At 53.0% G+C, this 23262-nt stretch overlaps 9 protein-coding genes across 9 annotated transcripts; 4 read left to right on the top strand and 5 right to left on the bottom strand.

Annotated features, from left to right (window-relative positions):
• Window positions 1-97: 97 nt before the first annotated feature.
• PFLUO_LOCUS509 (uncharacterized protein) lies at window positions 98-1673 on the bottom strand (the record flags this gene model as incomplete). The annotated part of the gene is made up of 4 exons (XM_073782533.1): window positions 98-535; window positions 591-728; window positions 1013-1432; window positions 1482-1673. 4 exons carry the CDS (start codon window positions 1671-1673, stop codon window positions 98-100), a joined length of 1188 nt encoding a protein of 395 aa, XP_073634607.1.
• Window positions 1674-2446: 773 nt separating this feature from the next.
• On the top strand, window positions 2447-5546 carry PFLUO_LOCUS510 (uncharacterized protein; the record flags this gene model as incomplete). Its single annotated transcript, XM_073782544.1, has 3 exons — window positions 2447-2663; window positions 2720-2845; window positions 2902-5546. The coding sequence occupies 3 exons, from the start codon at window positions 2447-2449 to the stop codon at window positions 5544-5546; spliced, it is 2988 nt and encodes a 995-aa protein (XP_073634608.1).
• A 602-nt stretch (window positions 5547-6148) lies between these two features.
• Window positions 6149-7585, bottom strand: PFLUO_LOCUS511 (uncharacterized protein; the record flags this gene model as incomplete). The annotated part of the gene is made up of 2 exons (XM_073782556.1): window positions 6149-7504; window positions 7571-7585. The coding sequence occupies 2 exons, from the start codon at window positions 7583-7585 to the stop codon at window positions 6149-6151; spliced, it is 1371 nt and encodes a 456-aa protein (XP_073634609.1).
• Window positions 7586-8008: 423 nt separating this feature from the next.
• Window positions 8009-9319, top strand: PFLUO_LOCUS512 (uncharacterized protein; the record flags this gene model as incomplete). The annotated part of the gene is made up of 1 exon (XM_073782567.1): window positions 8009-9319. One exon carries the CDS (start codon window positions 8009-8011, stop codon window positions 9317-9319), a length of 1311 nt encoding a protein of 436 aa, XP_073634610.1.
• Window positions 9320-9824: 505 nt separating this feature from the next.
• On the bottom strand, window positions 9825-11210 carry PFLUO_LOCUS513 (uncharacterized protein; the record flags this gene model as incomplete). The annotated part of the gene is made up of 2 exons (XM_073782578.1): window positions 9825-10909; window positions 10964-11210. The coding sequence occupies 2 exons, from the start codon at window positions 11208-11210 to the stop codon at window positions 9825-9827; spliced, it is 1332 nt and encodes a 443-aa protein (XP_073634611.1).
• A 3375-nt stretch (window positions 11211-14585) lies between these two features.
• PFLUO_LOCUS514 (uncharacterized protein) lies at window positions 14586-15659 on the top strand (the record flags this gene model as incomplete). Its single annotated transcript, XM_073782589.1, has 1 exon — window positions 14586-15659. The coding sequence occupies one exon, from the start codon at window positions 14586-14588 to the stop codon at window positions 15657-15659; it is 1074 nt and encodes a 357-aa protein (XP_073634612.1).
• Window positions 15660-16032: 373 nt separating this feature from the next.
• PFLUO_LOCUS515 (uncharacterized protein) lies at window positions 16033-17637 on the bottom strand (the record flags this gene model as incomplete). Its single annotated transcript, XM_073782600.1, has 1 exon — window positions 16033-17637. The coding sequence occupies one exon, from the start codon at window positions 17635-17637 to the stop codon at window positions 16033-16035; it is 1605 nt and encodes a 534-aa protein (XP_073634613.1).
• Window positions 17638-17820: 183 nt separating this feature from the next.
• On the top strand, window positions 17821-18831 carry PFLUO_LOCUS516 (uncharacterized protein; the record flags this gene model as incomplete). Its single annotated transcript, XM_073782611.1, has 1 exon — window positions 17821-18831. The coding sequence occupies one exon, from the start codon at window positions 17821-17823 to the stop codon at window positions 18829-18831; it is 1011 nt and encodes a 336-aa protein (XP_073634614.1).
• Window positions 18832-19123: 292 nt separating this feature from the next.
• On the bottom strand, window positions 19124-23067 carry PFLUO_LOCUS517 (uncharacterized protein; the record flags this gene model as incomplete). Its single annotated transcript, XM_073782622.1, has 2 exons — window positions 19124-20198; window positions 20252-23067. The coding sequence occupies 2 exons, from the start codon at window positions 23065-23067 to the stop codon at window positions 19124-19126; spliced, it is 3891 nt and encodes a 1296-aa protein (XP_073634615.1).
• Window positions 23068-23262: the final 195 nt, after the last annotated feature.

A 23262-nucleotide genomic window follows, 5' to 3' on the forward strand; every position in this document is an offset into this window, starting at 1 on the left:
TACTTGCCTTTCGCTCCTTTAAGCCCCTGAATCCTAGCTCTCATCTCTATTAAACTCTTGCGACCTATTTCTCAGCCATGTTAATTCTAGCCTCTCCTCAATATTCAAAACCAGCGACGGCGTGAATCCTTGGGTATCCTGAGCTATCGATCTTGGGGTAAATGGATCTTTTACGCTCCGTCTCGATCTTGAAAGCCTCAACCCAACGTTCAACTTCTTCCTGGCTACTCCAATCACTGATAGCTTTGTCTGCAAGTCCAATTTGATGCAACTGAGTGCCAGAAGATTGGGTATTCTGCGGCAAGGGCACAAAATTTTCAAGGGCCCCAGTGACGCGACCCTCGAGAATCTCTTTACAGAGGAAGGGCTCCGCAGCAAGTGGGCGGCCAATCCCGATGCCATCACAAGCCCCGCCGTTAATGGCGTCAACCATACCTTTGGAAGTTCTGAAACCGCCCGTAACGATCAGCTTCGTTTTCTTGAGATGCGGTCGGATCATCTCGGCAAATTCAATGAAATATGCCTCGCGAGCTTTCTGTGGTAGTTCACTTCTTAGCTTCGGTTACATAGTGATTTCTCGGATTTCGTACCGTCGATTCTTTTTTGTGCTCAAAAGCTCGACCCTCGAAGGTGCCGCCAGAAAGATCGACGAAGTCTAGCTTGGCCTCTTCGAGTTTCATACAAAGCCACTGGCACTCCTCTGGTTTGGTGCCTTGAACGACATTAGGCTGGTGTCTTGCATAATCAGGGGGATTTGGGATCATACCTCCAGCTTGGAACTCAACAGAATTGACTTTCGCGCAAATAATGAAGCTAGGGTCTGGGACCCTTCGTCTTATCTCATTAATGATTTCAAAGATAATGCGACTACGGTTCTCCAGACTTCCTCCGTATTCGTCGGTTCTCTTGTTAGTGGTCTTGCTTAGAAATTGCGCAAGGAGATAGCCATGGGCGCAATGAATCTATCTTGATTTAGCAAGACTCCATAGTTTGAATGGAAAGGTTAGAATACCTGGACCCCATCATGCCCCGCTTGGTGGCACAAGTATGCCGTTTCACCATATCGACGAACCAATTCCTGAATTTCTGGGACTGTGAGCGCGCGAGGCTTGCCGAAATCATTGCCAGCCCAGTGAATCTTCAGTTGAACATCACTTGCGCTGACTGGATTAGGATTGAGTGCGATATTTCCCTGTCGACCCGGGTGAGAGAGTTGGGCGATGAAGAGAGATCCGTGAGCCTTCGCAGCGGCAGACAACTCTTTGAATTGTTCGATTCGATTGTCATGGTTATCGCAAAGGATAGAGTTTCCGAACGCCTCTACGGCATCATAGCGAACCATGAGGTTGCCGCCGATGATGATTCCAATATCACCTTCGCCCCATCGCGCATAAAGGTTGATCAGCTCTTTACTTGGTACACCACGTGCCGTCTATTACAGAGTAAGAATCGGGGAAGCGAGGATATATCAATTGCCTTACAATATCGTCAGGCCCCTTGGACCAGCTGCATAGTCGCTCGGTCATGGGTGCCTTCAGAAACCGATTCTTTGCGATACGACCGGAGAATGGGAGTTGAATAGGCTCCGCCAAGACATTGGTGCCGACAGGCTCACACTCGGAGCGAATATGGCCCCTTCCAGCGACCGGTTTGCCATGAATATTGTGAGACATAGTGATGATGGTGATATTTAATCTATTTGCTTTGCTTTGAGCGGGACATGCAAAACAAACGGTGGTTCAACTCTATTTATGAGATTTCAACTCGACCATTAAATTGCTCGGCCCGCGTTGCGGGCCGCTGGATTCTTAGGGGTACGGTGCCTCCGTTCCCCGCCGAGGCTAACGGAGGTTCTGGCTCCGAAGAAGCGCCCATTATGAAACTGTCCGCTGAGTAAAGCGGGGATTTTTCAAGTAAGCATGAAGAAGCAATCCCGGGGTCTAAGTAATATATATGACGGACCCCCCGGGAGCCTTTTCTTTCGATATTCTTGTTTTCGCAAGCGCGGTTTGATACTTGTTTGCCTTCGGTCTGCCATGCCCCGAAATTTCTGTTACGTTTCCGATCTCCGCGATTAATGTATGGCAAAGGACGCATTAATAATTCTGTCCCGTGGATCGACATTGCCCTAATATCGTCAAATTGCGGGGGCCTTGCGGGGCGAGAGTGATCGTCCCCGGAACATTCATATAGGGATGAGCCCGAAAGCCTTGACCGATGAGCCAACTTAATACGCAATAGAAGTCGGTCTGCATTATCCCGAACCCAGCCATGCATGGAGAAATAGACGTAGATCTTTCCTGTAGCATTAGGACTGGGGTATAAATGCTTCAAAACGACGCCACAGACCCCTTCTTGAAACAAGTCTAAGCAAACCTCAGATTTTACGGCGACAATGTTGACCTTAAAGTCGGCCGTTGGACTGGCGACAGGTTTTTGGACCTGTATGGTACAAGCGCTGCCATATGACCATTCCGACTCCTTGGTCAACGCGGCGATAGACAACGGCACCTTCAAGGACCCTTCTGTTTTTGTCCGACCTCGGTATCGGTATTGGCTGCCAGATGCAAATGTCGATGCTGCAGTTCTGCGTGAAGATATAGCAGGGGCTAAAACTTCTGGGGCTGGTGGCGTGGAGGTCTTGGGATATTATTTGTACGGAGGTATGAGCTATCTTGCGTGACCCTTTTTTGCATTAACTAATAACGATACTATATAGGCACCCCGGAGGGAACAGGAAACTTTGCACCCGACGACTGGTCGGTATACGGCTGGGGAACACCTGCCTGGACAGATGCCTTTCACACACTGGCACAGGCCCACAAGGATAATGGCTGCATCATGGGTGAGACATTTGCCAGTTACAACCGATTACAATCGAACTAATACAAGGATGTTTAGATTTTGCCATGGGTCCGAATCAAGGCCAAGGAGTGCCTGCCCCTGAGAACTCCGAAGGCCTGATGTATGACCTCTATGCCTTCAACTTTACCGTTCCACTCGGTGGATCTTGGAGTGGGCAATTACCGGGCTGGGACTCTGTCGAGGGTACCGTCAAATTGCAAGCTGTCATTACTGGAATTGTTACCAATTCAGTCAATGTCACCGTGCCTAGCACTTCCGAGACATCTCTCAACACCACCGGAGTCTACCCCAGCCTTCCTGGAGATAGTCCATCTGATAGAACCCAAGTCACATTGGCCACAGCTTCTTTACGGGACCTCACAAGCCAGGTCGGGTCGGATGGAAACCTGCATGTTTCCTTCCCTCATAACAGCACCGGGTTATACCATGAGGTGTTCGTCATTTATCAAATCCACAACGGCTACCGTGCCCAGGCAGATCCAATCTCCCTGCGGGGACCTCAAACTACGCCGAAGACGTGGCACCAGAATGGCAGCTGGGCTGTTGATCACTTCTCTGCCCTTGGTGCAAAGACGACCACCGATTACTGGGAGAAATACATTGTTCCCGAGGATTCTGAGCTAAAGAAGTTACTGCAGGAGGTTGGTAACTACGGCTGGGAGGACTCCATTGAGACACGAGCAAACGTCTTCTTCACCGAGAATTATACTACCAGCTTTATGGGAGACCACGGATACGACGTCAGCAAGTACTTGCCGATTCTCTTCCATCAAAACAGCGTATTTGGTTCGCCGTCGACGGTCTGGTATATTACCGATGAGCCAGATGCCGGTGACAGCCATGTTGCAGACTATCGACAAACACTGACAAACCTCTACGGAATCTACGTGTCCACCTTACAGGCTTGGGCAGAGGACTATCTCAATCTTCAATTTAGCGCTCAGATTGCTTATAATCTGCCCATGGACATGCTTCAGAACGTTCCTCTAGTGGGTGGCACAGAATGTGAATCGTTAGGGTTCAATCACCTCATCGATGGTTATCGACAGTATACTGGACCGGCAAACTTAGCCCAGAAGCGGCTGGTGTCGACCGAGGAGGGAGCGATTAACGAAGAAGCCTATCAGCAAACAATCCCTGAATGGCTTTGGGACGCTAAGCGATCAATCGCAGGATCAGTCACCCAGTTCATCATTCACGGATACCCTTACACCGGAGAGTACGGCAACACGACTTGGCCTGGCTGGAGTACATTTGACTATGCATACTCGGAAATGCACGGCCCACGCCAGCCAGCATGGGAGTATTACAAGGACACCTTCCTCGACTTCCTGGCTCGACACTCCTTCATCTTCCAATCCGGCATCCCGAAGAGAGATGTCGCGTTCTACATGTACATCACAACGTTCCCCGGCATCGTGAGAAACTACTTGCCAACAGACTTGGAAGAAGCCGGCTACACCTACGAGTATTTGTCGCCGAACAACTTTGACCTGCCTCAGGCTTACGTTAAAAATGGTGTCTTGGGGCCCGACGCCCAGGAGTTCAAGGCTCTTGTCGTGCGTGGGAACGATTCCATGACGGTTGCTGGTGCGGAGGGCATCGCCAGATTTGCCCATGCAGGCCTTCCAATCATCTTCTCCGGTGGCATTCCAACATACCTAGCGAGCTATAATCAGAGCGGCTCAGAGTATGCCAAGAAGACACTTCACAGCCTGACATCGCTTCCAAATGTGCACCAGGTCCCTTATGAGGGCCTTGCCAACACCCTTGACTCTCTCGGTATCACGCCTGGCACCAAGGTTGTGGCGGATAATACCTGGTATACATACTGGCGCCAAACAGATGATTCCAACTACTTCTTCGTCTACAATGATGCGCTAACTCCCTCAACATGGGGTCTCGGAAACGGTCACAGCGAAGGAAGCGTTCAATTTGCCAGTTTGGGGACCCCGTACTTTTTGGATGCTTGGACAGGAGACAAAGTTCCGATTCTGAACTACACCCAGTCGTCAAACTCCACAAAAATCCCGTTCCAGTTAGCTGGAAACCAGTCCGTCATTGTCGCCTTTGATCTTTCTTCATCTTATGAGGACCACCATGGATCTTCGTCGCATGGAAAAACCTACAATGTGCAAGATCCTTCGCAATACTACCCGCCCAAGTCTTCATCGGACCCTATCGAGCTCAGCAACTGGACCCTTACGATCGAACATTGGGATCCTCCGTCAGACCTGTATCAGATGCTCCCTAAAGATACTGTCAAGTACAACACGACGCACAGCCTCCCCGATGGCTTGAAGTCCTGGAAAGACCTTGATAGCAATCTGACGACCACAAGCGGCCGAGGCTATTATACTTCTATGTTTAGCTGGCCTTCATCGGGTCGCTCGAAATCGGCAATCATTGATTTTGGCGGTATCCTCCATACTTTACGCGTCACTGTGAATGGTCAGACCTTGCCACCCATGGACCCAACATGGGCCCGGGCAGACATAACGAAATATCTCAGACCCGGAAAGAACAGAGTAGATGCCATGGTCACTACAACACTTATCAATACCTTGCGCCCACTGTGGTCAGAGTTGGAGAGCGGCGCGAATGGTACGACGACCCCGATCAGTGCGCAGCCAGCTCAGGATTACGGCCTTGTTTCTGCAGTCACGGTCATTCCCTACTAGGGATTTTCCAATACTTTATTGGCGACTGCCGGTTCTCTTTTGTCATTTTTTACTGCGCACTGATTTCTAGTTCATTGCCATGAGGAAGCCTTTTTTCAAATGCTTCACATTCAGTCATCACTGAGCTTAATTTCATCACTTGAGATATTTTTTCACATTGAAATACATATGTAAAACACGGAAACCAGTGTAAGCCAGGATAAAATGAGTAAAATGTCTAAAAGAATGTATTTTAACATCTAATGGAGATCAAAGGACAGTCAGGAGGAAGAAATCGAGGATACTGTCGCCAAGATGGTGCACACTGTCAAGATCGGCAAGGCTACAACATCGATTGTCTGATCTATGGCCAGCTCGTTACGCACATGGTGCAGCAGACTTCATGGAATTGGGGCGCCAAGTCCGGCTTCTTCTACGGAGGGATTATGGGACTGGGTCTCATTTGGGCATATTTCCCTCTTCCAGAGTCGGTTTCGCAGTATTGATGTCCGCATAAATCATGATATTTAATGTTTTGATATATTTCATCAATCGTTAGTTCATATTACATCGCCGAACTTCGTCTGTCACCGGTCAAGATGAATGTGTAAAACGTGCAACGCTCAGACAGCTTCTTGTATGAGATCCCAGTCCATAGCCACAAGCCACGAATCTTTTTCTTGTGGATCATCATCGTCAGGGTTCGTGCAGTTGAGTTCTAAGGTCCATGAGAGAGATTGATAAATTCCGATCAAGTCTCCTGTCCGAACGCTCGACTCTAGATGGCTTTGCGCCGGGTCAGCATTGGGTGATTGTTGCTGTACGACTGGTTTGGATCGAGGTGGACCCATGACCATAATACTTATGATTTCTGCGTTGTCATCAATTTCCGGGTTTATGGCGACAGGCTTTGCTTTGATGCGTGTCACAGGACCAGAGCCACTAACTGTCGACTGGTGAGCACAAAGGACTCGTGCAGCCACTAGGTACTTTCTCAATTCCTCTTGAAAAAGGTCGTCAGCAGATTGCAACGGCATTCGGATTGCTGGACCGGTGACAAGCTGCTGCCTCTTCGCTGCCATTTCCAAAATCCAGCTGCGTACTTCTGCGGCCATTCCACCGGGTAGGTAGCCAGGTACTCCTGAGCGTTTACCACGACGGTGTAATGTACGCGAGGATGGTGAAAATGGAGCAGGGATGTTCTCTGATGCAGCTGATGGCGATGGAGAACGGGGGAGGATGAATGCTGGCTTGCGTCTGTCCTGTGACGGGGCCGGTGTTTGTGCTAATGGCGTTCTCTGGTTAGGCGTATTTTGAGGGTCATTTTGTTTCTGGGATGAAAAAAGCGTGAATTTCGGACGGTTCCGAAAGGGTGTTTTGAAATTCCCCGGTGGGGATACGGGTGGACGCGCAGGCGCTGCTGGAGTGCTCTGCGTTGCAGAATCCAAGGGACCTGTTTCTGGCGTAATTGGAGTATCCTCAGTCGTGATCGGCTGAGATTCAGGTGAAGCAGGTAGAATGGGCTCCAGTTGTTCCTGACTGGGCGAAGCCTCTCCTTCTACGGCGATACGCCGCCGTTTCGTTCCCTCCCTCCCAGGCGCAAAGATCGTGTCGAATCCCGCGTCGAGAAGCCCCGGCGACTCAGGGTCCTCCTCTGGAGGGGTGCTATCAATGGCATCATCGACAATCTCAATGAATGTATCTTCTGTTCTGCTTGTTTCTCGCAATAGCTCTCCATCGTCGAAATCTTCAATCCCGTCCCTTTGGCGACGCGTGGTGCTAAAGCCGGGTGCCACGCGCGCTGCATGGGTTGATGGCGGTGGTGCATCATCGTCTATGACGTCGATCTCATCTTCTTCTCTTTCCTGAGGCGATATCCTTCGCGACAGCCGAAAACGAGGGGTAGGCGCGAATTGTGGGCCAGCATTGCGGCGCGTCGAGGGTGGGTTCCGGCGAGAGAGACGAAACGGGGACGGGGTCTGGATTTGATTATTAGTCCGGGTGGGTGCGAATAGTCATGAATGGACTAGACACAGCAGACGTACAGCGGGCGTAGACATTCAGGCGAGGCAGTCACCGTGCGGGGGTTCACGCAGCACGGTGACGTGGGAGTTGAAGAAGAGAAGCCGGGGGATAAGCAGACCGGGAACTATCAACCACTGTGCACCCGAATACCTTCACCACACTACACACACAGCTTCGATAGGATTTGGTTCCCAATCTAACTTATTTAATCCCTAAATCCAATTGACTTCCTTTGTCAACCAGCCAACAACATGGCCAAAACAGTCCCACTCCGCCTCGACATGGATCCGCGATCGTCGCCCCTCTCGGCCTGAGCGAATGGGCTGGTTCCAACTTATTCTTGCTGAGGTCACATCGGCAAAGGATGCAACTCTCCCTTCGGCATAGTACACTGCGAAATGACGATATAAACACGATCGCCAGCCCCTGCTTCCCAGGCAGGCTCATCATCAATCACTATGCGTTTCTGGTTGCTTGGGGCATTGGCCCCCCTGACAGCCGCCTATGTTGTCAACAATGGCACGACCTGCACACTCTACCCGGAGGCACTCAACCATCATGGCGAAGCGGTGGACGATGCGCCGTCAATCCATCAGGCCTTTGATCTCTGCGGCATCAACGGCACCGTCATCTTCTCCGACAACACATTCAATATCAATTCCGTGTTGAACACTACCAACCTGCTCAACTGTGACGTCTCCCTACGCGGTGAGCTGCGCTTTTCCGACGACATCCCGTACTGGCTCTCGCATTCGTACAATGTTGTTCTCCAGAACCAGTCCACGGCATGGCTTTTCGGAGGCACTAACGTCACCCTGCGCGGCGAGGGCGGGTGGTACAATGGCCAGGGTCAAGCCTGGTACACAGAGAACGAGAACAATAGCAACCAGCCCGGTCGACCGATCAGCATCACATTCTACAACTCCACCAATATGCTGATCGACAATCTGAGAATCATCCAGCCGCAGTTCTGGGCGACGTTTGTGTCCTACAGCCAGAACGTCTCGATCACCAACCTGTTCGTCAATGCTACGAGTGATAATGAATGGGGAACTGTCAACACAGACGGCTATGACTCGTGGAACAGCGACAATCTCCTTGTCGAGAACGCGGTTATTACAAACGGGGATGACTGCGTCGCAGCAAAGGGCAATACAACCAACCTACACGTCAAGAATGCTACCTGCCACCAGTCCAATGGCATGACCATCGGATCGGTGGGACAATACCCGACCATGCCAGACTATGTGATCAACGTCACGTTCGAGGACGTCAAATGCCTCAATTGCGGCGATGGAGCCTACATCAAGACCTGGCAGGGGGTCGATGATGATTCTAGTTCAAACGGCGACGCCGGAGGTGGCGGCCGCGGGCTGATCAAGAACATCACCTATAAGAACTTCGAGATGGTTAATGTGGGACTGCCGATTCAGATCACGCAGTGCATCTACACCGAGAGCGAGAACCAGTGCAACACCTCGAAGATGGCTATTGAAGATGTGACCTGGGAGAATATACACGGCACATCGACGTACAATATTGCCGCGTCGCTCTATTGTTCGGCTGTACATCCTTGCCCCAATGTGACGTTCAAAAATGTCGACTTGAAGACCGTGAATAGCACACTGGGTCTGCCGATGTGGAACACGACCATCCAGCACGAGGTGTACCAGTGTGCGAATCTCATTGGTGAGAAGGATAGCGGTATTCCGTGCAACCGAGTTGCTCCCGACAACTACAGTCAGGGCGTTGGCGGGAATGTCCAATGATGGTCTGTTCAATATAATATGTATGGAGTGACATGGGAGCATGTTCATCACCATTTTGATCTTGTCATTCGTTCCATCATATATTTCGTCGTGCTTAATATTGCATTTAATACCATGCTTGAATCCTAATACAAAGAATCGGATCCAGGCTCGGGATGTCATACAATCGTGCGCTTTATTGCAGGTATATCTACCAGAGCATGAACTATATACAAGAAATGGTATATGGCAACCGTCTCCCAATGACAGGCGTTTATACCCCGCGTCTCGTTACAGTCGTAAAGAAGTACATCGATAACACACACTTAGGCGAGCTTAGCGTCGCGCAAGCTGCCCCTGTGAAAGAAAAAGACTTTATTAGTATATGAATCTCATGTAAGTTAAAGAAATCATCTCAATTCTTCTGGAGTGAATATATATACAGGTCTCGAGAAGGCAAAATGTATAGAAAAAAGCGCCAAGTTGACCGGAAGAAACCAAAATGGAAAGAAGAAAAAAAAAACGCTTACATCTGCGAGAAGTACTCATCAAAGTTGTCTTCCGCGACCTTGGTGCAGTCAAAGCCGTAGATCTCACGCTGGACATCGGCATCGGCCCACTTATCGGGGACGGGGCCCTTGCCCTGGCGCAGGGCGGCGAACTGGCGATCACGCTCCTCCTTCGCAGCACCGTCGCCCAGATGCAGGGCACGGCCAGAGGCAGCGGCCATTTCTACCAGAGCCTCGGCGCGGCCTTTGCGAACCTTCTCGTAGACGCGGAGAGCCTTGTTGATCGACTCGGGTGTCGTGTCCGGGAGACGGGCGAGAACAACGCCCAGTACGGCGCCGTCCTCAATAGCCTGGGCGGCACCCTGGGCCAGGTGGGGAAGAGTAGGGTGGCAGGCGTCGCCGACCAGAGCAACAGACTCGTGCACCCATGTGGGGATCGGGTCGTGGGTGCGCAGCTTCCACTCGCAGACCTCACCTTCGGGGACGTAGTTGAGCAGGCGCTGGACCATGGGGCAGAAGTCGGAGAAGACGCCCATCATGGCGGGCTTGGAGCCCTTGGTCGTGTAGGTGGCGTTTGTGGCAGCGGCAAAGTTGCTGTCCGGCTGCGTGGTGGACAGGTTGTAGATGGTGTTGTTGGAGACTGCGTAGGCGATGATGTGTCGCTTCTCGCCAATCCAGCGGGTCACTCGCGTGCTGTTGATCAGAGCCAGCAGCTCCGGATCGTCCTTGATCTGGTCCTTGTGAATCATGATTCGGTAGGCGGCTTGGTTGGTGTCCTTGACGCCGACGTTGACGTCGAGGCGCTTCAGCATCGCCACACGGGTGTTGCTTTTAATTCCGTCGGCACCCAGGAGCACATCCGCCTCGACCTTGTAGGGCTTCTCGGCCTCATTACGGGGCACGGCCGTGAACGATGGCTTCTGGCCGAATTCCACGTCCTCGGCCGTGGTGGCAAAGTGGAATTTGATGTTAGGCTGGTTCAAGCATCCCTTGTGCAGGCCATTGGCTAGCGATGCCCGGTGGCCTACCATGTGTGGGTAGCCGTAGGTTTTCTTGATGTACTCCAGATCAACGTGCGCCAGCTCCTGGTCCGTGGCGCCGTCTGTAAACGACAGTCAGACATGGACGTGTGGTCCTCATTGAATCTGCAACATACCTCGCACGGAAGTGTCCCCAATGTTCACGGCCTCAGCTTCAATGCCCTTCCAGACACCCAGGTGGTCCAGCACGCGCGCCATGTTCGGCGCCAATTGGATACCGGCGCCCACGAAGCCGAGGTCGGAGGCATACTCGTAGACGTGGATATTCTTAAAGCCGCGCTGGGCTAGGGCAAGAGCGGTGGTCAAGCCGCCCATGCCGGCGCCCAAGATGGCAATCTGCAAATCCTGGGGAGTCTTCGCCATGGTGTCGGAGATAAGATGCGGAGGAGGGGGATTCGGTGAGGGGAGAGAGAGAGCAAGATCGCAAAGGGAAGAGAAAGAAGCAGAGGAAAGAGGAATTTTAGAAGAAAGAAGAAATAGCGACGCGGCAGATCTAAAATAATCCGACACCGACGCAGCTCACCGGAACCGTGTTGCCATCAAATCAACCGTGTTTTCCCACCTGATGTGGGCGGCAGAGACTTTTTCCCTCTCCCACATTTTCTCCCCACATCCGCACTGGTGGCGACCGTTGTCATCATCCCTGCTTGGACTTTATCCGCCGCAATAACTCAGCACCCGCATCCACTGACTGCCAGGGAGAAATTCTTATCAGGTCCTCGACGATACTTCCATTCCATCCAATCAGCGGCGCGGGATGCTCCGGCTTCGGTGAGGATTCCGTATCCGATCTTGGTCCTTTCTGTTCTGCGCTTGTTCGATTTTCCCCCGAAGAACCCCAGGCTTCCCCACATTCGCCGTCGGGGAAAATCCGATTCCTGTACAGTTTGAAAACTGCCGAGTGGACAGGGTTATATGATACCATTGTCAGAGATATCAGTTCATGCCGGATACGTCTGTGGGCAACATCTGGCAGCGTAGTCAATTCGGATCAAAACTCTGAGGGAGAGGCGCAGAGACAAAGAGTCGTAACATTGCGCATAGACCCAGTCATATCCAAATTTGGATGTGGGGGAGATAGGGGCACCTGCTGAAAATGTTAAAACCCTAGGATACAGATCAGTGGCGCATTTTATCAAGATGGATTGTTGACGACATGGCAGAGGCTGACCTTAGTGTACTTTCCCGATGTGGTTTAGTGACCATCTTTCACTCTATCGGCATCACAAAATCGTAGGCCTCGAGTGTTGCTCAAGATGTGAGATTACTACTCCATTGATTGTTATTTAAAAAAAATAGGAGACCGCAGTGGTGGAGAGTTCAAGTTCGTCCTTTGAGGATCTCGGGTTTGAACAAAAGTACAATCTACACCTCGCATATATATTTCAAATATATGTCACCACCACTGAAGATGTTCGACACTCAGATAGTCTGGTTCGGCAAATAATCATTCCACACTTTTTTCCTGACTTATCTAACCAATTCCGAGCAGTGACCGGTTGCTCCTCAGGTTTAAGAAAGTCTTTTGCAGAGACCATCCATGCCGCCGGCCACCGCATCGTAGCCACAGCTCGCAACCTCGAGTCGCTCTCGTACCTGCCCAATGAATCAAGCGTGCTGAAGATCCAATTGGACGTAACATCCCACAAAAGCATAGCCACCTCATTTGCACGCGTTATTGAGAAATTCGGTCAGATCAATGTCGTTATTAACAACGCCGGGTATGCCCGGGGGTGTGCGCACGAATTTCGCAGGGTCGAGCAAGAGACTGGCCCCTCGACATCTGGCTGATGATTCTGCTGGGCCGTTTAGCCGGCTGCTTAAATACATCACCGACCCTGAAGCTGCCCTCACTTGGAGCGACCCTGCTATCTGCGCGCAGCTGCTCTTCAAGACCGTTATGCAACAGCATGTTCGATCGCTGCCTACCCGTTTGCTAATTGGGGCCGAGACGATCCCCTTGATTAGGGAAGGTATTGAAAAGACACCAAAGGAAGAGACTACGTGGTGTTCTCCTGCTGGAGGTGCCAGCTTATGAGCTTCGGAGGATAACTGATTCTGGGAACAACAACAACAACGACACCAATGACCGAAATCTGCATGGACTGGGGTTTCGCTGGTTATATTTAGAAGCTTTAGAATGTAGAGAAAAATCCAACAGTTGGGAAATACAGTTTTCCAAATTTCCACTTTAGGACAGAGTCATGGCCGTGCCAAGAGCATGGGACCGAATGTTGTTGCCTCTTACGGGGTCCTCTTTGCGCATCTGAATGCCCATGCTGTAAACCAACCACTTTAAAGCCAGATCAACTGTTTTCCGTACTCCGTACAACGGCTGATTTGCACAACGATCTGAATGATCTCCTTTTCTATCTTACCATCCCCCCCTTTCCAGATCTTCCACAGCTCTGTCAAGGTTTCTCCCGACCCGTTTATGGATTTTCCCCGAGGACCCATGACGTTATTCAGGGGCCTCCAATGGCAGTGCAGGAATCAGGAGAACTGACCGCCGAGGTGGAAGTCTCACAGACCTCCGCGTGCTCCACATCCAGAAACATTGGGCGTGAAAATCAATCCACCAGCGATCATACTATTCGTTGTGCCACAGTTGCTATTTGCAACGCGACATGGCCCAGGTGGATAGAATTCAATAACGGCATACTACTGTATGTAACGATCGCTTTTGCCTGCGGCATAGATACGCCCTGAACACCCCTGTCAGCCCTGCGATATGAAGCCGACGATGACGCAATAATGTCCAACTGGGCCTTAATTCCTCCTGGGCAATCCTCTCCCCGCCATCCTTCCGCCTCGCTAACCCCTACCCAGGGACTACCGGGCGTTAGCTCCGGAAGAGATTACAATCAGCGAACATGGCAGCCGTCTGAACGGGAAGTGGAGAAAAACACGTTCATCCTAACCCTGCATGAGGCGGATAAACGGTCGATCCCTAGCGACCTTAGCACTGACACCCGCAGACTATTGGCCGGGATTCGCGCTAATGGGTGTACTCCTGCCGATCCCAGGCCAAAAGTGGGCCGTGTCTGGGGGGGAAAATAAACCTGACGCCTCGGTTCAGGGGTGGTTCGTGAGGGTCTGACCGGCCAGGGTTCAAGCTCGGTTCAGCATCAGTTCCCCACCGGGTCTGTTTATTATGTTTTGGTCCCTGAACAACAGCTCCATTGCACGGCCTTGGGCATGGCTCTGCAAGCATCAGGAACTGACAGCCCCTGAGATGATCCTACCAGTGGAGATGCTCAACACTTTCTCCATTGCGGTGCCAGCCGCGGGATAGATCTGCAAAGTGGGCTAATGAAGATGGGCCTCTTAGGAAGCTTATGGAGGCGCTACCGTACGGTAGATGGGTCCAAACCCCTCGTGTCGGTGCTCTGTTTAGCCACTGAGAGCGCTGCCAAGATGACTAGGGGACCAGGTTCCCCGTCCTCTACTCCATCAGACTATTGCGGCGGAGCCCGGCCGCCCTGTTGCTCACCTGCTTCTTCGGGGGCAGACCCGTCGCCACGACGTCAAACCGGTGTAGGCGAGGCTTGGAAGCAGGTGAGTAATAATCTCCTGAGAAATGGGGTTCGTATATAACGTGTGCCCCCTGGCATCTCCCACTGTCTTTTTCCAAGAACCTACTCTTCGTCGTCTTTCCTTACCACAAGTCATTCTTTACTTTTTCGGTTTAATACCCGTCCATTCATTCATTACAAACAAACATCCTTCTTTGCAACCATGAAGACCTTCGCCATCTCCGCCGCCCTGCTGGCGTCCACCGCCGTGGCCATGCCCACTCCCTCCCGGACTCGCTCCGTTGGCAGCCTGGTTCCTTGCCTCCAGAAGGAGCTCATCCCATCCGGTGGCCTCCCCACTGGTGTCCTGACCTGCATTGAGTCTGCTATGCCCTCCGGCCTGACCAGCCTGACCAAGGACCTTCCCCTGCTCTCCGGCCTGTCCAACATTGCCGGTGGCTCTGACTCCGCCTCCAGCGGTGCCATCTCTGGCCTCCACAGCGTTCTGAGCGTGACCCACACCCTGAACAGCGGCGAGGTCAAGAACCTGGTGGTTGAGCTTGACGGCAAGTCCGCCCAGCTCCTGGCTGGTGCCCACCTGGGCAGCGTTGCCAACTCCGTCGGCTCGGTCCTCCAGACCGCTCCCGTTGTCAGCCAGCTGAACCTCGCTGGCCAGGGTGAGGGTCTCCTGACCGTTGTTGATACCACCGGCTCCGCTCTGCTGGTCAAGCTGAACGACGAGACCGCCACGCTCTTCAACTCCCTGGGTCTGTCTGATGTCTCCTCGCTCGTTGGTACCGTCATCGGCACCCTCGACGGCTTCCTGCAGAGCCTGAACCTGAAGCGCGACTCCCCTCTGTCTATCCTGTCCAGCCTCCCCGTTGTCAGCAGCCTCAGCGGCCTGATCGACGAGAACGGTGTGACCTCTATCCTCTCCCAGTCCGGCGAGACCCTCCCCCTCAAGCTCGACTCCGGCCTCCTCAGCAACGTCCTGAGCACCGTTGACCTCACCAACCTGGGTGATCTCTCCAACGTCCAGGGCACCATTGGCTCCGTCGTCTCCAAGGCTGAGTCTATCCCCGAGCTGGTTCAGCAGCTCCCCGTCGCCGGTGAGGTTGAGGGTGTCTTCATGGGTGTCCTGTCCCAGGACGGTGGTGCTCTGCTCGTCAAGGTCGAGTCCACCCTGGAGGGTCTCCTGTCCGGCCTCGGCCTCGGCAGCATCGGTTCCGCCGCCGGCTCCGTCATTGGCGAGGGTACCTCCCTCGCCTCTGGCACCGGTATTCTGGGCTCCCTGTAAATAACTCTCATGTTATTATCCCTATCACCATATAATCCCACTCTCAATACCTTCCCCCTTGATGGGATTTTATCCTTCGCTTCTGTGATTCCTCTGTCTATCAAGCTCGCGGGACACTAGCCACCTGTCCCCCGGCAAGCTGTTTTCGAACTAGCACATGCGTCAATGACGAACACGAGGAATTCCTCTTAACAACTTTTTCTTCTGCTTCTCTGTCTGTATTCCCATTCATCGGTTGTTTTTTTTTTCTCTCTAGAATTCGTCGAATATAGGTTTAATCCTGTATGGTGCAATTGACTCGGTGAATGCCACGCCATGACCTGAACTTGCTATTAGTTATCTGCTATCTACATTTGATGTTCTCATGTTTCCGTCACCGATGCAGTCCGCGCCAGTAGCTTTCGCCTTCGCCATCGTATGGATTGGATGCATTCTTGCACTGTGGATGTTTGTAGTCCTCGACACTCCCCAGCGGCCAGATAGGCACGACGCAGATCTCATTATCTGCACAGCCACGACATTCCTTCCACGTCGTCCAGGCCAGATAGTCGACGAGTGCTTGGGTCTTCTCGACAGCTACTTTTAGATCCTGTGTTTCTTCCCATACACCAAACAAAGCCCCACAAGTAGTCCGTGCCACGCTGAGTACTGCTCGCGCAGCTAATGTTGACAGATTAGCCCGAAGCGGCATAGAGTGCATGGTGCAGCGATCAACCTCGAGCTCGGTGTTCCGGTCCCCATAATCTATGAAAGGAGCTAGCAATCGCTCGATCTCGGCATGGAGATCTTCCAGGCTGGTGATCTTGCCCGACACGTAGTACGACAGCTCATTGCTATACCGCGTGACAAGCATATCGACCGTTGTTTGCCAATTCCACGAAGGTTCTGTGGCTTCGTGGCTCATAACAAGTCCGGTCACGTCCTGGCGGATGGAATCTAGTTCCGACTGCGAGAGACCTGTCAGTCGTGGCAGAGTTGACTTTGATGGAAATAGGTCTACGTCGTATGCGAAGGCAGTCACGAAGTTGTCGTAGTTCAAGGATACACGGCTGCCTCCGATGCCCTGGTACCGGTGGGTGATGGCGCGCATCCAGTTCACGGAGCCGGGTGGACCGCCATGCCCAGGGCCTTTTCTCTTTTTATCATCGTCGTCGGCCCTTGGGCCGGAGTGGTCATCGTGTTTGGGATTGTGTCGGCCTTCGTCTCCTTCTCCGGACCTGGACTTGACCTGGGTGATGCGCACGGGAATCAGGTCGCGCTCGAAAGCACACAAGATAATCTCGAACCCTGCCTCCATACGAAGCACGCCATCAATACGGCCTTCCCAAGCATCCTGCGCCAACTCACAGGCTAATCTAGCGCGCTCGCCTTCCGAGCCTGAACCTGGACCTGGCTTTGTGGGGGCGTCCTCGAGAGAGCCGTTGAAAAGAAGCACGTCTTGGGAGTCAAGAGTCCCCTTCGCCGTCTTTCCAGCAGACATTCCATCAATGTACAAAAGACGCAGATCCTTGGCCGCTGCGTAGGTGTGTAGATAGCCTGCATCCTCTTCGGCGGCATCTTCAACTTCAGGGCTGATACATCTCTCACCCGATTCTGCATGATGGGGCTCCCGCCGACGAAGTTCTTCGTGATGACTCGGGCTATCATTGTCATCATCATAATCATCATTTTTTGGTGGAGGAACACGATGCGGAGGTCCACGCCTCCCGGCAAAGACCATTGCATGTTCCGGCTCGAATGCGAGCCACTCGGTCCCGATTATGGGAGTCGACTCGCTGGTCCCATGGAAGAATTGCGTGCCTTCAGGGACACTAGCCAGAAAGAAGGACATGCCATTGTGGTGCAGCGAAGAGCCCCATTGGCGCATGGAGGCGTGGATGGCGTTGAAGATGTGATTTGCATTGCGGGGCGCCGAGTACTCAGCGGTGGTGAATGTCAATATGCCGAGCAGGCCGCTCAGCTGGAGAAGAGACCGCATGATTGTAGATGAGCAGACGAGGATGAAACGAGAGGAATTCTTCTCTGATCAAGATGGGTGAGCGTATACAGACGCGTCGTCCACGTCAGCCCGGCTTAGGGCTAGACTGCATTGAGATTAGGACTGAATCTCTTAGATCCATCCTTATCTGATCAACGTCCCGCTAACGTCAGCCATTCAACCATGCGACCTCTAACCCCCCATGCCACAACCCGCAGTCTATCGACACACTCCTCCTCGAGATCTCGTAATCTCCTACTCACCTTCGACGCCTTCGACACCCTTTTTTACCCACACCCTCCAGTACCAGAGCAATACGCCGCTGTCGCGCATGAATTTGGTCTATCGCGCACAGCGGTCACGCCAGCTAGCGTCCTAGCCAGCTTCAAAGATGCTTTCCGTGCACAGAGCAAACAATATCCGAACTACGGCCGCGCTGATGTTCTGCGCGGCGCGTACAATGGTCCACAGCAGTGGTGGGGAGAGGTGATCCGGGGGACATTCACACGGATCATTAAAGAGCAGAACGCGGATACCAGCAACCACAACCACGACGAGACACTCCCAGCTGGACTGGAAGATGCTCTGCTGAAACGATTCGAGGGCGCACAGGGCTACGCGCTGTACGACGACGTGGCGCCGTTCCTGGCGCGGATGCGCACAATCCGGCACGCGGCCTCGCGGCCATATAACCGAGTAGTTCTTGGCGTTCTCTCCAACTCGGATGATCGCATCCCTGCTGTGCTGAAGGCGCTGGGTGTACGGGTTGCTAAGACGCGCGCGGACCAAGATCGCGAGAGCCTTGCGTTGCCTGGGTTTGAATACAGGGGTGGTCGTTCGCATTCGGGAGATGAGGGGAGATTCTCTGATCCGGACCCTGACCTTGACATTGTTATTACTAGCTACGAGGCTGGCGAGGAAAAGCCATCGAGGGTTATCTTTGATGTCGCTAAGCGGCAGGCGGGCTGGTTGGCAAGTCCCTGTCCAACGGGTTCTGCGTCTACAGATGCGGGCGCAGAGGATAATTGGGTGTGTGTGCATGTCGGAGACGACTTTCGGAAGGACTACTGTGGTGCGAGGGATGCGGGCTGGGACTCTTATTTGCTCCCTCGCAGAGAAGGACAAGATCACCCTGATGCGAAGACGATACGTTCGCTGATGGATTTGATTGCGGTGTTGAAGATGGACGCCTAGTGCGCCAGATATTTTATACCCATCTTTGCTTGTGTTCGAAACATACCAAACAGCTCAATATATAATCGAACCTTTCTAAAATATACTATCGCATTCTAAATGAATCCAATCTTCGCATAGATGGGATGTTTCACTAAGTACAACCTCTCATTCCATTCAATCAAAACTCCTAATACCCAGTAACGTACTAAACATCAACTACCCAAAATAGCAACTCCGTAATTAGCGCCAGCCGCGGACAAGACCCCGTATTCACCACCAGATATACAGATCAGCCTCATTCATGTAGTGTTTAATCCCACTGTCCTTTTCCTGCCAGGGCTCCCAACCCGCCGCCGGAATGCTTGTTCAACAGCTTAGCGATGCTGGACCCCCCGTTGCGTTGCTGGAGTCTGAGCGCCTTCTCGCGCTCCCTCTCGCGCGCAGCAGTGTAAGAATTAACCGCACCGCCCTTCTTCGGCCCCGCCGTACCGGGCTTGGTCACGCGATGCGACGAGCTAGACGATTTGCTTGACGACGAACTCGACGTGACGCGTCGCAGCAGTTGCGGAGGGCGGAATCCAATGGGGCCATCATTGCCTTCTCCGCTGTGGAAGGCGAGCTTGGCGTTCGCCGTCTCTGTACCGGAGGCGGAGTTGGAGGATGCTTGACGGAGGAGGGCCAGCCGATCAACGACGGGCCCGCGGGTGCGACGCGGATGACTGGGTTTGGAGAAGTGGCCCGTAGTTTGCACTTCTGGTTCTTCACTCTGGGCGTCGGCTCGTGCAGCCTCGTTGTTTTCTTCCGTGGTACCAGCGTCCTCCTCGTCGAGGGACGCATCTTCATGGAAGGAATCATAGTCGTGAGTCTCGGTTAGGAATGACAATGTCTCACGGATTTCGGCAAGCGAGGCAGGTTTCTTCGACGCTGCGGTGGCGGGGGTGCGACGCAGATGAGGCGGAGGCCGGTTGGTGGTGTCTTCGGCAGATTCCTCGAGAGGTCGCTTGCGCTTAGCGCTTTCTGTGGTAGGCACGGTCGACTGCTCCTCTGTGCGCACGTCTTGCGATGAATCCTCCTGAGAGTCGCCCTGGTTTTCGTCGAGGAAATCCAGGTTGAAATCGAACGATTCCTCGCGGTCTTCGATGGCTTTGAAGAACGCGGCTTTCTTGGGATTGTCGGCCAGTTCACCAACCTTCTCATCTGCAAGCAGAGCTCGACGCATCTTGGCAAACTCGCGCTGCTTCTCTCGCCGGCGGGCCACGCGCTCGTCATCGGAGTCGTCGAGGTCGAAGTCATCGTCAGCTCCGTGGCGACGACGCAGTGCTCCGGTCGTGATATCCCTCATAAGCTTAGCAACGTCCTTTTCATCACGATCGCGCTGGTGGACACTGTAAACTTGTTAGCTGGGATGTATGTATTGACAACAATAAATGAGACGTACGCGTTGAGCGCAGCAAGCTGCTTCTCATCAACGACTTCGCCGCTGTTGTCATTGATCATTCGTCGATCCTCGGCATCTTCCTCGGCATCTTCATCGTCACTAGCACCTCCAATGCCAGCATATTCATCTTCAGATTCCTCGGCTGCTTCGTCGAAGACCTCTTTGGCCCTGCTGTTCTTCTTGTCATACGGCACGGCCTGTTTCTTGGGTTTGGCAGATTTTTTCATGACGTTGAAAGCATTGGCATCGATCTCAAATTCGCCTTCGTCATCTTTAGCAGCCTCAACTGCACGTCCACGTCGAAGATATTTAGCCTTACGGTTCGCAATGGGCGACTGGCCCTGGCCGATGAGGACTGTATCGACCGTGGATCTTGGAGTACCATTGAAACGTTTCATGGGATCAAAGGGTGAGAAGACGAAGCCTTCGTCCTGGGTTGGATCGGGCAGCTGCGAGAATCCAGAGACAGAGTACGGCGCAGGCGACTCAGATACCCTGGTGACATTTTGGCGGTAATCTTTCATGAATTCGGCCTCATCAGGTGGGGCTTGGCTGTCACGAACGAGGACTTCTGACTCGTCACGTCGAAGCTGAGGAACGGGTTGACCGGGGTCGGGAAGGGAGAAGGGAATGGTTGCAGAGCCTGGTTGGCTATCGTTGTCTGCTAGAGTACCCGCAAAGGCCTGCGTGAGACCCATGGACATATTGTCAGAAGTCTCCAAGCCTGGAATTTTGGCTCGTGAAGCAGAATCAGCTGCAATGATAGGAGGTCTGACGGGTGTGGAAGGCGGCTCCCGCTGCGGCTGCTCGTCATCCTCGTCGTCGCTGAGCACGCGCGTTGGTCGCTTCCTCCGTTTTGTAGCGACATCGCTTTCTGCAGCAGAGAACTCGTCGCTCTCGTCGCCCTCGGCTGCCTCCTTCTCAATGAGACCATGGTTGTCGCCAATCACGCTGGCAGCATCATTCTCCTCATCCTCATCGTCCTCTTCCTCGCCAGCGCCATATCCCTCTTCGTCAGAGCCAGAAAGCACGAAGTCATCGTCTTCATCCTCGTCCTCGTTGCCGTTTTGCTTTGACTCCTTCTTCTCCTGCCGCGCGATGTCATCTGCCTCCTTCCGGGCCTTCGTCAGAAGATCCTCAACCTCGTCTTCCATAGCCGCACGTTCCTCGCCGGTCTCGATAACGATGCCCTTCGCCCTCAATTCCTCAATGCGCTCCTGTCTACCCTTGGCAGCCTGCTGCCGTGCCTTCAAGAGAAGGCTAGCAGAGAGTTCTGCGTTGTTCATGGACGCCGCCTGGCGCGTAGGAGAAGTCAAATGAGCCAAGGCCTTGAGTCTGATCATGGACGCCGACTCCTCATTCTTCTTCTGAGACAGATTCTCGAATGCAGCGATCCGTCGACACTTGGCAGGCGATGTCACGACCTCCAAATCGTTGTCTGAATCATCCTCCGCTTGATGCTGTGCGAGTTGTTGTCGGGTAAACATGACGCGGATAGGCCGGTGGGTAAACTGGTAAGGTGCTTTCTTGGCCGAGACTGACTGCGGTTCTGGTTTGACGCTTTCGAAAACTGGCTCCTTGGGCGCATCTGCTTCCTCTGCGTCCAGCTCCATGGCTTCTTCCAAGGTAGGTAGATCAGGGATATCCTGGGACATCAAGGTCTCCATGTCAGCTGCGCTGGCAATGATACGATCCAAAGCGGTACTGTCATTGGTAGCTGGTTTCTCCTGATCAGAGGGAGTGACAGCCGGTGAAGTCTGGGGTGTGTCGTTGTTCTTACGAGGACCCTCTCCATCAGAGGAAGGCTGCGATCCAGCGGTGGAGGATGAGTTCACGGCAGCAGGTGCAGCTTCGGTGGGAGTGTCTGGCTGCATGAAGTTGAAGCGAGCGAAAAGGCTGTCCTTGGTGATCTTCTTTTTGGTTTGGGCCTGATGAGCTAATTGCATGTTTCGACTCATGCGCTGCGTCTCGGCCCTCATCTCCTGCAGAGCCTTTTTGCTGGCCTTGCGAGGTGCACGGGTTTGCTGGGTCAACTTCCTTGCGGACCCCGGATCCTCGTCGGCGGCACTTTCTTCGCCAGACAGGATTTCCGAACTGAACTGCTCCATCTGTGCACGTTGAGCGGCCTTCTTTTCAGCCTCGAGTCTCTCCCGCTCCTCGCGCTCCTTGCGCTTTTGTGCGACGAGGGTGAGGAATCGAGCGTTTTTCTTGGAAGATCCTTCTGCCGAGTCAGCATTGGCCGGGCTATCGGTGTTGTCTTGTGCCGAAACGAAGAGAGGGGACAATTCCCGTGTAGGCGACAGTGCTGGGGTCAACTCTTTCTCCGGCTCCCGTGACTCTTCCAGACCGACATTGTTTCTCCTTCTCGGTCCAGCCGCAGGGAGATCATCATCACTCGATTCGTCCTCGAGAACAGGCTCTTCCTTGTCAGATGTGAGTTTCTGAACCTGGTCTCGCTCCGTCCGTAGAGCCTTGGACAATCGAGCAAATGCCGATTCTTCGCCATTCAAATCAGACGCGTTCCCCTTCGTTGTGTTTCCTTGTAATCTGGCAGCCATGCGACCTCTCGGCACGCTCACTTCATCGTCCTCATCTTCTTCGTCAGAAGACTGACGCGTCTCCTGGGTGGTGTTGGTGCGTGCGAAATCAGGCTTGTTGAAAAAGCTCCGTGGCTTCGACATGACAGGCTCCTCTTCGGAGTCACTGTCGAATGCAGCCATCATGGCCTTGATCTTCTGGCCTGGTGTGAGAATGTTGGGCGACCCGGCCGCCGAGGACGCGGAGCGCGTCGACCGCGGCGTGGAGGGGGTGGACATTTTGGAGGGGGTGTGTGTAGACAGTATATTAGGGTGCAAATTAGAGTAGAAGGGTCATCGTGTGCACAATTGAGGCAGACAGAAAATGGAAGGAGGAACAGGAGTTGAGGAAAGAAGGAAGCAAGTAATGAGTTCCAGGGCGCATAGTCAATGCACGCGCGTGCCTCGCGTTGGCCGGCAACTACACACGTGAGG

This window comes from Penicillium psychrofluorescens (assembly GCF_964197705.1).
Source record: "Penicillium psychrofluorescens genome assembly, chromosome: 1".
In the NCBI taxonomy this organism is placed as follows: Eukaryota; Fungi; Ascomycota; class Eurotiomycetes; order Eurotiales; family Aspergillaceae; genus Penicillium; species Penicillium psychrofluorescens.